This window comes from Ranitomeya variabilis, chromosome 4 (assembly GCF_051348905.1).
Source record: "Ranitomeya variabilis isolate aRanVar5 chromosome 4, aRanVar5.hap1, whole genome shotgun sequence".
NCBI classification, from domain to species: Eukaryota; Metazoa; Chordata; class Amphibia; order Anura; family Dendrobatidae; genus Ranitomeya; species Ranitomeya variabilis.
In genome coordinates this window covers 265,919,861-265,933,996 of record NC_135235.1, presented here as the reverse complement: position 1 = coordinate 265,933,996, position 14,136 = coordinate 265,919,861, and the positions used below count along the sequence as shown (strand labels likewise).

The 14,136-nt window shown below is 48.2% G+C and overlaps 1 protein-coding gene across 4 annotated transcripts in view; it reads right to left on the bottom strand.

Moving 5' to 3' along the window:
• DIXDC1 (DIX domain containing 1) overlaps nucleotides 1–14,136 on the bottom strand; it is a 93,614-nt gene that overhangs the window by 7,265 nt on the left and 72,213 nt on the right. For all 4 annotated transcript variants that reach the window (XM_077249759.1, XM_077249758.1, XM_077249756.1 and 1 more), the window contains 13 exons: nucleotides 13,233–13,378; nucleotides 11,533–11,622; nucleotides 11,392–11,445; nucleotides 7,549–7,599; nucleotides 6,308–6,412; nucleotides 5,633–5,686; nucleotides 5,342–5,434; nucleotides 4,604–4,678; nucleotides 3,228–3,317; nucleotides 2,005–2,166; nucleotides 1,481–1,547; nucleotides 491–602; nucleotides 123–231 (listed from right to left, as the gene is read on the bottom strand). In XM_077249759.1, coding sequence (XP_077105874.1) covers nucleotides 123–231; nucleotides 491–602; nucleotides 1,481–1,547; nucleotides 2,005–2,166; nucleotides 3,228–3,317; nucleotides 4,604–4,678; nucleotides 5,342–5,434; nucleotides 5,633–5,686; nucleotides 6,308–6,412; nucleotides 7,549–7,599; nucleotides 11,392–11,445; nucleotides 11,533–11,622; nucleotides 13,233–13,378 — 1,208 coding nt within the window. The remainder of the gene's footprint in view (nucleotides 1–122; nucleotides 232–490; nucleotides 603–1,480; nucleotides 1,548–2,004; nucleotides 2,167–3,227; nucleotides 3,318–4,603; nucleotides 4,679–5,341; nucleotides 5,435–5,632; nucleotides 5,687–6,307; nucleotides 6,413–7,548; nucleotides 7,600–11,391; nucleotides 11,446–11,532; nucleotides 11,623–13,232; nucleotides 13,379–14,136) is intronic.

Sequence of the window (14,136 nt, the reverse complement as noted above, 5' to 3'; positions counted from 1 at the left end):
GCTTTGTATAAGGGCTGAATGGCCACCGTAGTAATAACAATGGATGCCATGTCACACGGGTGCAGCACCACTATAGGGTCCGTGTGGGTCTGACCGCCAGACCCTCGCTGCTCACAACTTACTTCTTCTTTGACTGTTCCAAATTCAGGATCCAGAGCTTTGAAGTGATATCTGTGGTTTCCTTCTCTGTCAATGGCGACCTTGAAATCCCTCAGCGTCACCTCTCCTAACCTGGGGACACATAATCCGCCATTAGTCTCCGGAGCGGGCACCATTGCTGTAGTGCCGGCGTTCTGCACGGATCACAATCACCGCTGCCAAATCATTGTATTAAAAATGCAACATATATAAATGACTGTCAGCTGATTATAGGATATAATAGTGTAGTGCGGACCATGGCGGCACTCGTCTACCGCACAGTGTCTGCTAGTGGTAATGGGGGATCTGCAGGTGAAGCCCACTGGTAACTCACAGGGCAGGAAGCATTTACCTCTTTGGTATGTTAACCATGAAGGGTGTCAGCGAGCGATCTGTAAAGTACAGCACTTTGGTGCAGGAATTACTGCTTCCCATAACCGGGGCACTCTGAGAATGCGGCATCTCTGGAAAGAAAGAGAACGTTGGAAATTATTGTATGTGTACAAGATACGGAGAGAAGTATACGGCACCAGTCTTAATCACTGAACTCTGCTTTTTCCTCCAGCCTCATTAACCCCAGTATATAACCTCCGACCCCCTCACCCCCAGTGTATAACCTCCGACCCCCTCACCCCCGGTGTATAACCTCCGACCCCCTCACCCGACCGGTGTATAACTTCCGGCTTCATTGCTCCCATGTATAACCTCCAGCCCCATTGCCCCCGGTGTATAACCTCCAGCCCCATTGCCCCCGTTGTATAACCCTGCCTTTACTACCATGTGACAGACCAGTCGGTGGTGCGGAGTTCACTGATACCAGCGCGGTCCTGTAATAGGAGACACCGGGGTAACAAATCCATTCATGACATTTCTTTCCCCTATCACCTGTGAGTGATTATTATTGAGAAATGGAAGAAACCGCAGCAACTCAGCCACAAAGTGGAGACCCTGTAACATTACAGAGTGGGGGCCGTGTGCTGAAGACAGAAAAGTCACCAACGCTCTGCTGACCCCATAACTGCAGAGTCCAGAACTCCTCGGGTATAACATCAGCACAAACACTGCGCCCCCGCTGGGAGCTTCATGGCTGATGAGCTGCATACTGCTGTACATCACCAAGCACAATGCTGAGCCTCGGATGGAGTGGTGTAAAGCCGCCACCACTGGACTATGTGATAAGAGCGGAGAGAACTTCTCCACATATATATACTCATCACACAAATCTCCAGGGGGACATAAACTAATAACTAATGTCACCTCCATCCTCCCCCATTACTCTGCAGACGGCCGCCCTCACACATAGAGCCGCATTCACACCACGTCTCCTTCCAGGGCGGCTTACTGGCATTTGGAGGCCACGAGTCTCTGTAATCATTTATCTCTTTATTTCCAGACAGTCGTCCTCGTGCCTAAATATGGGAGAGATAACACAAAACATTAGAATAATTTTCAAAAGAGCAAAATCAGAACCCCAGCCAAGCTGCTGCAGAACATCTTGGAGAAGAATTAATAATCAACAGACATTTGTGATTCTCAACAGGAATTTTCCCTATTTTTCCTCCAAGAGGTTCTGTAGCTGCTGTTATGTGTATTTTAAGGTGTAAGTCATTGCCCTTGGCAGCATAATAAAAATCTGTATGTAATGTGTGTGTATATGTATGTGTATGTATATATGTGTATATGTGTATGTATATGTGTGTTTATGTACGGTACGTGTATATATGTGTATATGTGTGTGTATGTATATGTGTGTGTGTCTATGTATGTGTATGTGTGTATATGTGTGTGTATATGTATATGTGTATTGTGAATACTTTCTTTCACTCCCTGCCTGAGCACCATGGACGTACGTTACACGGCTCTTACCTTCCTGTCCTGCCTCCTCTGGTTCTCGATGGCGTGCAGTCTGTCCATCAGGCTTGCTATCCCCTGCTCCAGGCTGTCTATGGTGTGATGTTGGGGGTCATGACCACTGAAGCTATTTCTTAGACTGCGCAGAGCATCGCGGACCAACTGCAGATCATTAGCCTAAAGAGAAGGCACTGGATTAGATCTCTGTGTATATAATGTGGCATATAAAAGTTTGGGCACCCCTGGTCAAAATTACTGTTATTGTGAACTGTTAAGCAAGTTGAAAATGAAATGTAAGATTTGTGTGGTCAGATAACTTTGACCGAGGTTTCAGACCTTAACTAGCCTGTTAGGGTTATGGCTTGTTCACTATCATTGTTAGGAAAGGCCAGGTGATACAAACTTCCCAGCTTTATAAAAACCCGGCCTTCTCTAACCTTGTGTCAAAAACCAGCAGCCATTGGTTCTACTGAGCAGCTACCTAGCATTCTGAGAAAGGTGGAGGCCCATAAAGCAGAAGGCTATAAGAAGATGGCAAAGAGTTTTCTTGTTGTCCTTTCCTCAGTTCAAAACATAATTAAGAAATGGCAGTACATAGGAACATTGGAGGTCAAGATAAGATCTGGAAGACTAAGCAAAATGTCAGTGAGAGCTGCTCATAGGATTGCTAGAGAGGCAAATCAGAACCCCCGCTTGAGGGCAAAATACCTTCAGAGAGATTTAGCAGACTCTGGAGTTGTGGTACATTGTTCTACTGTTCAGAGACACCTGCACAATACGGCCTCATGGAAGAGTCATCAGAAGAAAACCTCTCCTGTGTCCTTACCATAAAATTCAGGGTCAGAAGTATGAAAAATATCATCTAAACAAGCCTGGTATATTTTGGAAACAAGTTAAAATAGAACTTTGTGGCCATAACGGTAATTTTGACCAGGTATGCCCAAACTTTTACATACCACTGTAGTTTGTAAGGCTCAGATTCCACCAATACCACAATCTGACCAGTCCGGACTTCAATATGACAGATCAGGTCAGCGTAATTCACCATCATGACCAGCAGGGGACACTATTGTCCAGTACAAGGTCTGGTCTCTAAACTGCGGCTGCACGGCATGCTGGGAGTTGTAGTTTTCAAACATGTGGAGAGCCACAGATTGGAGACTATGGACTGACAGTATATCTACATGAGGCAGTTTTGCCATAATTACTTCTGATCACCATGGGCCAGATATACCCACCGTACGGGGCGCAGGGTCTCGTGTAGGAGCTTTCCCGGACGTCTGCAGGAATCCGTTAGTCTGTGACGGGCGACTGATGTAACTGCTGACCTGGGAACACCGAAACCACAAGATGAAGAAATATAGAAAGTAAAGGAAGGCGGGGGTGACTGACCTAATGGAGGAGGGGGCAAATGACCTAATGGAGGAGGGGGCGACTGACCTAATGGAAAAGGGGGCAAATGACCTAATGGAGGAGGGGGCGACTGACCTAATGGAAAAGGGGACAAATTACCTAATGGAGGAGGGGGGCGACTGACCTAATGGAAAAGGGGGCAAATTACCTAATGGAGGAGGGGACGACTGACCTAATGGAGGAGGGGACGACTGACCTAATGGAGGAGGGGGCGACTGACCTAATGGAGGAGGGGGCGACTGACCTAATGGAGGAGGGGGCGACTGACCTAATGGAGGAGGGGGGCGACTGACCTAATGGAGGAGGGGGCGACTGACCTAATGGAGGAGGGGGGCGACTGACCTAATGGAGCAGGGGGGCGACTGACCTAATGGAGGAGGGGGCGACTGACCTAATGGAGGAGGGGGCGACTGACCTAATGGAGGAGGGGGCGACTGACCTAATGGAGGAGGGGGCGACTGACCTAATGGAGGAGGGGGCGACTGACCTAATGGAGGAGGGGGCGACTGACCTAATGGAGGAGGGGGCGACTGACCTAATGGAGGAGGGGGCGACTGACCTAATGGAGGAGGGGGCGACTGACCTAATGGAGGAGGGGGGCGATTGACCTAATAGAGGAGGGGGGCGACTGACCTAATGGAGGAGGGGGCGACTGACCTAATGGAGGAGGGGGCGACTGACCTAATGGAGGGGGGGGGCGACTGACCTAATGGAGGAGGGGGCGACTGACCTAATGGAGGAGGGGGCGACTGACCTAATGGAGGAGGGGGCGACTGACCTAATGGAGAAGGGGGCGACTGACCTAATGGACACATTCTGCCCAGATGAAGACTTTACGATTCCAGTATTTCTATTTCTCACTGACTCCCCTGTAACTGGGGCCGGTACATTAGACCCGATTACATAGGAAATTCACAGTAGGGCTGATCCGAGTGCTGAGACCCAGCAATCACAGGATCACTAGGACGGGGGTGAGGACTTATTGTGCGGCACTCGGTCAGCTCTGTGTATCAGGAAGGCATAGAGGTCACCAACCAGCGCTGCCTTCTCTATGGGGAGTGCGGCCACCTCTGACCGCCGGCTCCTACAGACGCACGATCTCCCGCAGACTCTGACCCCCGATCTCCCGCTGACTCTGCAGTGAAGTTATAAATCCTCTTTCCAGAGTCACGCGGACCGGTCTGATTGACAAGTAGATTACCTGGTCCTCCTCCTCCCTGCTCAGGAACTGCTGGAGAAGAACCTTCCTGTTTTCTAACTCTTTCTGGAGATCGTTCTGCATGAAAAAGACATATATCAGGAAACCACGGAAACATCTTTCTAGGACTTCACTACTGATGACCCATCTTTAGGGTTTGACTTCAGCACCCGCATCAATCTACTGCCTGAAGCGCCCCGACACCGCGGAGGTGGCCCAGCTCGGAGCATGGTGGCTGTGCGTGGACGTTCCGCCTGGCTCCCTGAAATCAGCAGGCTCTGCCGAGCTTCCTCCCATGTACATGCGGGGTTAATACTGACGGATCCTGCAGGCTCGGCCGAGCTTGCACCTATGTGCATGCGGGGTTAATACTGATGGATCCTGCAGGCTCGGCCGAGCTTCCACCTATGTGCATGCGGGGTTAATACTGATGGATCCTGCAGGCTCGGCCGAGCTTCCTCCTATGTGCATGCGGGGTTAATACTGACGGATCCTGCAGGCTCGGCCGAGCTTCCTCCTATGTGCATGCGGGGTTAATACTGACGGATCCTGCAGGCTCGGCTGAGCTTCCTCCTATGTGCATGCGGGGTTAATACTGACGGATCCTGCAGGCTCGGCCGAGCTTCCTCCTATGTGCATGCGGGGTTAATACTGACGGATCCTGCAGGCTCGGCTGAGCTTCCTCCTATGTGCATGCGGGGTTAATACTGGTGCGTCCCGCTGGCTCGGCCGCACTCCTACCTTTTGATGATTGACTTCAGAAACTTTTCGATGCACCTCGTCCAGTTTTCCTTGCATTTGCTGTATGAGCCAATCCTTTTCTGTGATTTCTTTCTGCAGGAGAGAAGAGGTTTCGCCATTTACTCCGTGTTTCCCAGGCAGCGCGTGTAACCTCCCATGCACAGGTAACAATGGACTGATCCCCTGCCAATGCCATCCCTCCCGATCGCTCTCGATAGTCCGATTTTCCTCCAAGCATCACTGTGTATGACTTTATCCATTCACACAACTCGTATAAAAATAAAGCCGTACTTTATATTCTGCAATATACTGGTTTCTTTCTTCCAATTTCCTTTGTAAATCCACCTAAAAAAAATAAAATAAAAGACATTGTAAAAAGTCTTAGCCAAATCAATTCTGTTTTTACAAAACTTCCCAAAAAGACTGGGGTTTCCCTTCAGTGCCTCCTGTGATTGCAGACATTTGTTCCAGCAAACCAAAGATAAATCCAGCAAATGTGATGCAGACTGGAATACGTTCCAGTACCTATTGTGCCTGCAGAATGCTATTAAAGGGGAAGTAACAACTAAAAAAAAAAATGGAAGGCAAGAGGCAGAGCATGGAAATTGGGACTGACTATAGTGCATTTATCAAAATTAGATCAAGCAAAAAGCCAAAGTGTTGCCCGTAGCAGCCAATTAAGGATTTTTTGGGAAAATTCTAGCAGTGGGGCTAATACTGGCGATAGGCCATCCCTTCACTTTTCCTTTGCACTGTGATAGTTACGTTATTTTGAAATTCTGGCTACTATTTGCCCCAAGTCTGTAGCCGCCTCTTAGGCTCTCGCACCCTGTGCTCAGGTCTATGGTGGATCACTTGGTCACCGGATGGTTTGGTGACATTTCAGTGCCACTCCTGAATCCACTGGCAATCGCTATCCCCGGAGAAAGCAGAGCTTCTAGAGACCCCCAGGTTCGGGCTACTCACGCTCTGATTGTGCAGCTCGTCCTTGTCCATGTTGGTCCTCAGTAATTCCTGCTTCAGCTGCAGCACGCTGTCCTCTTGCTGCGCCATCCTCTGCTGCAGCGCGTCCTGTGGGGAGGAGGAGACGCTAAGGGATCGTTCACATGGGACAGAAATGCCTGCCAAGTGGCCGACGGCAAAATCTGGAGCAATGCGCGATATGTCGGCGCTCCATCAATAAAGATTAATGTTCTTTGCAGTATGTTTCCACCTGTTGATTTATGCTGATTTTCTGCATGGATTTCACCCATTTCGGGTCCTCGGCAGCACGGAGGTGCATGCGGATTTCCTGAAAATTTTGCCCCAAGCATTGCACAGAGCGATCCCACATCTTTCCACCACTTTGTATGGAAAGGGGGAAGACGAGGGATGTTACACAGTGCGGCCTGTGCAGGAGAAGACGGGCAGCCGGATAAGTGGAGGCTACCAGATGGGTGGAAGGTCCTGCAATGGCCGTGGTCCCAGCACATGTGGCCTCTGCGCTCAGAAGATGCCCTGACACCCAGATATAAAGCATCTAATGTGTACGGAGGCTCCCGAATCTTCCCAGACAGCGCAAGAGACAGGATATTCTCTGCTGCCTCCATGACACCCCGACACACTCCTCACCTCCATGACACCCTCCTCACCTCCATGACACCCCCGACACCCTCCTCACCTCCATGACACCCCCGACACCATCCTCACCTCCAAGACACCCCCGTTACCCTCCTCACCTCTGACACCCCCGTTACCCTCCTCACCTCCATAACACCCCCGTTACCCTCCTCACCTCTATGACACCCCATTACCCTCCTCACCTCCGTGACACCCCCCTTACTCTCCTCACCTCTGTGACACCCCCGTTACCCTCCTCACCTCTGTGACACCCCCGTTACCTTCCTCACCTCCGTGACACCCCCGTTACCTTCCTCACCTCCGTGACACCGTTACCCTCCTCACCTCCGTGACACCCCCGTTACCCTCCTCACCTCCATGACACCCCCGTTACCCTCCTCACCTCCATGACACCCCCGCTACCCTCCTCACCTCCATGACACCCCCGTTACCCTCCTCACCTCCATGACACCCCCCGCTACCCTCCTCACCTCCATGACACCCCCGTTACCCTCCTCACCTCCATGACACCCCCGTTACCCTCCTCACCTCCATGACACCCCCCGTTACCCTCCTCACCTCCATGACACCCCCGTTACCCTCCTCACCTTTATCGCTTGCAGGTTGCGATTTTCCTGCTTGCAGCTCTGAAGTTCCTTCTGCAATGAGAACATTTTACGGGTGAGACTTACTAACGTCAGCTTTCAGCCCGACCATGTCTGGGATTACAAAAAGAGACTCTTTTTATTTCGGGAAAGAGCACCACTCTTAGCTACAGGCCGTGACTGGTATTGCAGCTAAGCACCATTCTCTTTTCCAATCCTGGACATCCCAATTAAAAGAGGTTTTAACAATCAACTGTGTGAAATAAGGTCTGCAGATCCTCATCCCCCTGCACTTGTATGATTGTCAGCAGCTCATCCCCCCGCACTTGTATGATTGTCAGCATCTCATCCCCCTGCACTTGTATGATTGTCAGCAGCTCATCGCCCCTGCACTTGTATGATTGTCGGCAGCTCATCCCCCTGCACTTGTATGATTGTCGCCAGCTCATCCCCCTGCACTTGAATGATTGTCAGCAGCTCATCCCCCCACACTTGTATGATTGTCGACAGCTCATCCCCCCTGCACTTGTATGATTGTCAGCAGCTCATCCCCCCGCACTTGTATGATTGTTGGCAGCTCATCCCCCCCCCCCCCCGCATTTGTATGATTGTCGGCAGCTCTTCGCCCCTGCACTTGTATGATTGTCAGCAGCTCATCCCCCCGCACTTTTATGATTATCGGCAGCTCATCCCCCTCTACTTGTATGATTGTCGGCAGCTCATCCCCCTGCACTTGTATGATTGTCGGCAGCTCATCCCCCTGCACTTGTATAATTGTCAGCAGCTCATGTCCCGGTTTTATGCATTTTCTTGCTTGCCGTTTGATCAGCAGAATTGTTTACACAGGGCCAAGATCGGGAAATCCTCCCCCAACATTACCACCAGGAGACCCCTTTACATGCAATAAAGGGACTGTCCCATAACAACTTATATATGATGCCAAGACCCCACTAATCCCAAAAATAGGGTCCCAAGGCCCGCAGTGAACGATGCATCCCCACCACCCTTACTCTGAATGGAGCAGTGATTGGACATTTTCACTGGCGCTCCATTCACACAAGCTTCTTTGGGACCCTCGTTCTTAGGATTAACGGGGGTCCCAGAGATCTTCCCTGGGGCAACATAAAAATAAATTAATTAATAAAAAACAATTTAAAAGAAAAAAAAAATTGTAAAAAATAAATAATATCTACTTTATAATTGTCTAAGGGGTACTTCTGTCTGTCTGTAACGGAAATCCTGCGTCACTGATTGGTCTCGCCAGCTGCCTGTCCTGGCTGCCGTGACCAATCAGCGACGGGCACAGTCAGGCCGAGAATTAGTCCCTCCCTACTTCCGTCCAGTCAGTGCCCGGCACCCACTCCATACTCCCGTCCAGTCACCGGTCACACAAGGTTAATGCCAGAGTTAACGGACCGCGTTATACCGCGGATAACGCACTCAGTTAACGCAGCTCTTAACCCTGTGTGTCCCCAACTTTTTACTATTGATGCTGCGTATGCAGCATCAATAGTAAAAAGATCTAATGTTACAAATAATAATAATAAAAAATAAAAGGTTATTCTCACCTTCCGACGTCGCGTGCTGGCCTCAGCAGTGCAAGCGGCAGGTTCCGGTGCCAAGGATGCTATGCGAGAAGGACCTGCCATGACGTCACGGTCATGTGACCGCAACGTCATCACAGGTCCTGCGCTCATACCAACCCTGGGACCGGAAGCTGCCGCGTGCACCGCACACAGGCGCCAGGACTTCAAGGGGCCTTCGGAAGGTGAGTATATGTTTATTTTTTATTTTAAGTCTTTTTTAACCACGCATATAGTGCCCACATTGCTATATACTACGTGGGCTGTGTTACATACTGCGTGGGCTCTGTTATATACTACATCTCTGTGCTATATACTATGTAGCTGGGCAATATACAACGTGACTGTGCAATATACAATGGGACTGTCCAATATATTACGTGACTGTCCAATATACTACGTGGCTGTGCAATATACTACGTGCTCTGTGTTATATACTACGTAGCTGTGCAATATACTATGTGGCGGTGTCGGTTCTGTTATATACTACGTCGACTGTGCAATATACTACGTGGCTCTGTTATATACTACGTACCTCTACAATATACTACGTGGCTCTGCTATATACTACGTCGCTGACCAATATACTACATAGCTGTGCAATACACTACGTAGCTGTGCAATACACTACGTGGCTGTGTTACATACTACGTGACTGTTATATACTACGTGGCTGTGCAATATACTACGTGGCTCTACAATATACTATGTGGCTATGTAATATACTACGTCGCTGACCAATATACTACATAGCTGTGCAATACACTACATAGCTGTGCAATACACTACGTGGCTGTGTTATATACTACGTGCCTCTACGATATACTACGTGGCTATGTTATATACTACGTGGCTCTGCTATATACTACGTCGCTGACCAATATACTACATAGCTGTGCAATACACTACGTGGCTGTGTTACATACTACGTGACTGTGTTATATACTACATGGCTGTGCAATATACTACGTGCCTGTGCAATATACTACGTGGCTCTACAATATACTACGTGGCTATGTTATATACTACGTGGCTCTGCTATATACTACGTCGCTGACCAATATACTACATAGCTGTGCAATACACTACATATCTGTGCAATACACTACATAGCTGTGCAATACACTACGTGGCTGTGTTATATAATACGTGACTGTGTTATATACTACGTGGCTGAGCAATATACTACGTGCCTGTGCAATATACTACGTGGCTCTACAATATACTATGTGGCTATGTTATATACTACATGGCTCTGCTATATACTACGTGGCTGACCAATATACTACATACCTGTGCAATACACTACGTGGCTATGTTATATACTACGTGGCTGTGTTATATACTACGTTGCTCTGCTATATACTACGTACGCTGTGTTACATTCTACGTAGCTCTGTTATATACTACGTAGCTATGTTATATACTACGACACTGTGCAATATAGTACGTAGCCTGTGCTATATACCAGATACCATATATCAGAATGTAAGCCCGCAAGGGCAGGGTGCTCGCCCCTCTGTATCAGTCTGTCATTGTAAGTTTGTCTACTGTAAGTGATATCTGTAACTTGTATGTAACCCCTTCTCATGTACAGCACCATGGAATCAATGGTGCTATAGAAATAAATAATAATAATAATATACTACCTACATATTCTAGAATAACCGATAAGTTAGAATCGGGCCACCATCTAGTAAAATAATAAAACCTAAAATGTTGATTTATTCATTTCCACGTCCAAAAACAAATTAAGATGAAAAATAATATTACGCATATTTGGTATTGCCATGGCGATAACGGTCAAAGTATTGCGAAGGAACAAAAATTAATAAAAATGTCGGCATTGCCCTTTTTTACATTTGCCAAAAAAACTCCTCCCAAAAAAAGTACAATACAAATTGATCGAAACGTTGCATGTACCCCAAAATAGCACCAACGGTATAGGGTGCTCGCCCCGCACACAGCGAGCCCTCGCACAGCCCCATCGACCGAAAAGTTAAATAATAAGTCTCAGAACATGGGGACACAATTACGTTTCTAGGTCGTTTTTACTGTACAAGGAACGACATAAAAACATACCATGGAGGAATTACTTTTTGCTTTTTTTGGAGCCATTTCACTGCAATTGGAATTATTTCCCATTTTTCGGCACATTATTTAGCAAAATGAGCGGTGTCGGCCAAAACCCCAAAATGTTCCCATCTACCCCGGAGGTAAGACCGCGCAGGGCACCCGCCCAGAACGCACAGCCGCCTCTCACCTTCACAGCCTGGTTCTCACTCATACTTTGGTCCAGGCGACTTTTGATGATGACCTGAAATGAGAGTTTCCGTCAGTGGCGTCCGGCAGCACGGTGACCGGGTGCATACGACCAAGGTGGGAAGGAAAGGTGCGGGCTCACCAGCTGTTCCTCCGGGCACGCCCCGTCCTCGCGCAGGCAGAACAGGCTCTCCTGCTCGTCTTCGGGAAGGGATCCATGTAGCAGTAAGGCCTGAATAGGAAACACGATACTGTAACCAAGGGGGGAGAATGGCGTGGAGCCGCCTGTCACTGGAGACCATGGAGGTGAAGATAAAGAGCTCCATTGTGAACGAGAAAATAGGACGACATTTCTGTGACCCGAGTCCGGAAGAAAAAAAAAAGTAATGACATTGTGTCGCTTTTTTATTTTCAAGTTTAGCCCCAATAATGACAGAATCTGGGGCACTTTATTTATGTAAAATTATTCTTTCCCCACTTATAAGCCACTTCTCAAAGGCAAGAAGGACTGCAAGGTCACTGAGGAATTAGATTACATCTGTCTATTCAAGTCAACGGACAAGAGTGGGTCACTATTTTAGCTTTCTACTAAGTGTTTTATCTCACTCCAGAGCTGGTCTCACAGCTACACTGCTCAGTACTGCTGCATAGTGTTCTCCGAGTTGCTTTAGAGCAGTGTTTAATCTCATCCAAGAGCTGGATTCACAAATACACTGCTTAGTCCTGTAGCATAATGACCTCCATGCTGCTGCTTTCCAGTGTTTCATTTCACAATAGTGCAGGATTCAGAGCTACACTGCTCTGTACTGTTGTATAATGACCTTTATGCTGCTGTCGCTTACTACAAAGTGCTTTATTTCCCTACAGATCAGTTTTCACAGTACTGCACTATAATTCCTCCCATCTTGCTGAATTATATTAGTATTTTATGCTGTGTGACACCAATCCCTGATAGATGTTCATTATGGGCCGATACACACCGTGTGACCCCAATCATTGATCAGTGCTCATTATGGGCAGATACATGCTGTGTGACCCCCAATCATTGATTAGCACTTGTTATGGGCAGATACATGCCATGTGACCCCAATCATTGATCAGTGCTCGTTATGGGCAGATACATGCCGTGTGACCCCAATCATTGATCGGTGCTCGTTATGGGCTGATACATGCTGTGTGACCCCAATCATTCATTAGCACTTGTTATGGGCAGATACATGCCATGTGACCCCAATCATTGATCAGTGCTCGTTATGGGCAGATACATGCCATGTGACCCCCCATCATTGATCAGCACTGGTTATGGGCAGATACATGCCATGTGACCCCAGCTTGTCCCCATAAAACACCATCACCCATTTTCCCAGTGTGACCAACGTTCTCCTCCCACTGCACGCGAATGACAGACGGGCAGATAACAGAAAAGCCCCATATAGTGAGCTGATAATTATGGTTTCACACCACAGATGTGGCGGATGCCATGACGCTTACTGTCCTCTCTGTATTATAATTAGCAGGTACGCCATGATCCAGCCGCACTGCACTCCTTACCACCCACAGCCGACACATGAATGACAATGACCTAACACCCGGCAGCGGCATCCTCTGCTCACACCTGCTGCTGCTATTCCGACCACATTGTGAAAAACCTGTTATTTACCAAAACGGCATCTGATAAATGTGATAAAGCCGCGTACAAAGAATCCAAGTGCACAGATCTGCAGGAGCAGAATATCCCCAAAGTGGCTGCATCTAAAGAGTTAGCAGGGATCTTGTGTATGGCAGTACACATTACTGACTGCAGGGGGCAGAAGTTTAGGTTTTTTTCCACCCCTGACTCACCTGTAATCCGGATATCATTTTTTTGGCTTCCTCCATCTCTTTCTCCAAATGGTCCTGCTGCTCCAGGAGATGGTCCTCCCAGGAGGTGTCCGGGGACAGAGCAGGGCTGGGGGGCTGACAGTCAGGTGGAGGAACGGGGGCTTCATCTGTGAGAAGCAGAGCACAATGTGTGGAGGGCAGAAAAATCAGGACAAAGCAGAAAGTATTATCAGCAATGCGGTACTATGGGGGCATGATATGGCGGTATTATATCACCAGTCCTGACATTGTCTGCTATTCAGGAGCATTTTTTTGGGGGGGGGGTTGGGGAATTCTGCATTGTGGTGTTCCTCTATTATTCCTCCTGGAAATGTTACAAGCCGGGTCATCACTCACCTTATCAGAGGGATAGGGGTGTGTCCCAACATAATTAGCCCTAATTGGATAGTATACGGACACGCCCAAAACTGGCACCGCCCCACTATCAGTTTTGATGCGTTTCCAGGAGGAGTAACAGAGGGACGGCAGAATGAATTGTGAAAAAAAAATACAGTACTCCACTTGTTTGCTGCCTCTAAACCTAATAATGATTGTTCTCATTCACTGACAGCAAGCAAATATCTTGAAAATGGAGGCCAATGTTGTATAACTCCAGCCCCCGAAGACGCTGCCCTCGGCACAGCACGGCGCTCAGGCAGAAATGTGGCTCCTCACAAAATACAAATTTAGGAGCATCTTTTATTTCTAACCTTTCCATGTACTATTCCTCTATTGTTCCGCCTGGAAATGTATGAATAAAATGATAACTATGTGTCAACATTGTTAAAGAGGCGCGTCTCTACATACTCAGCACTGATTGGACAGTATCAGGGTGTGTAGCGACACGCCCCCAACTGGCACCGCCCCGCTAATAATGTTTCTGTAT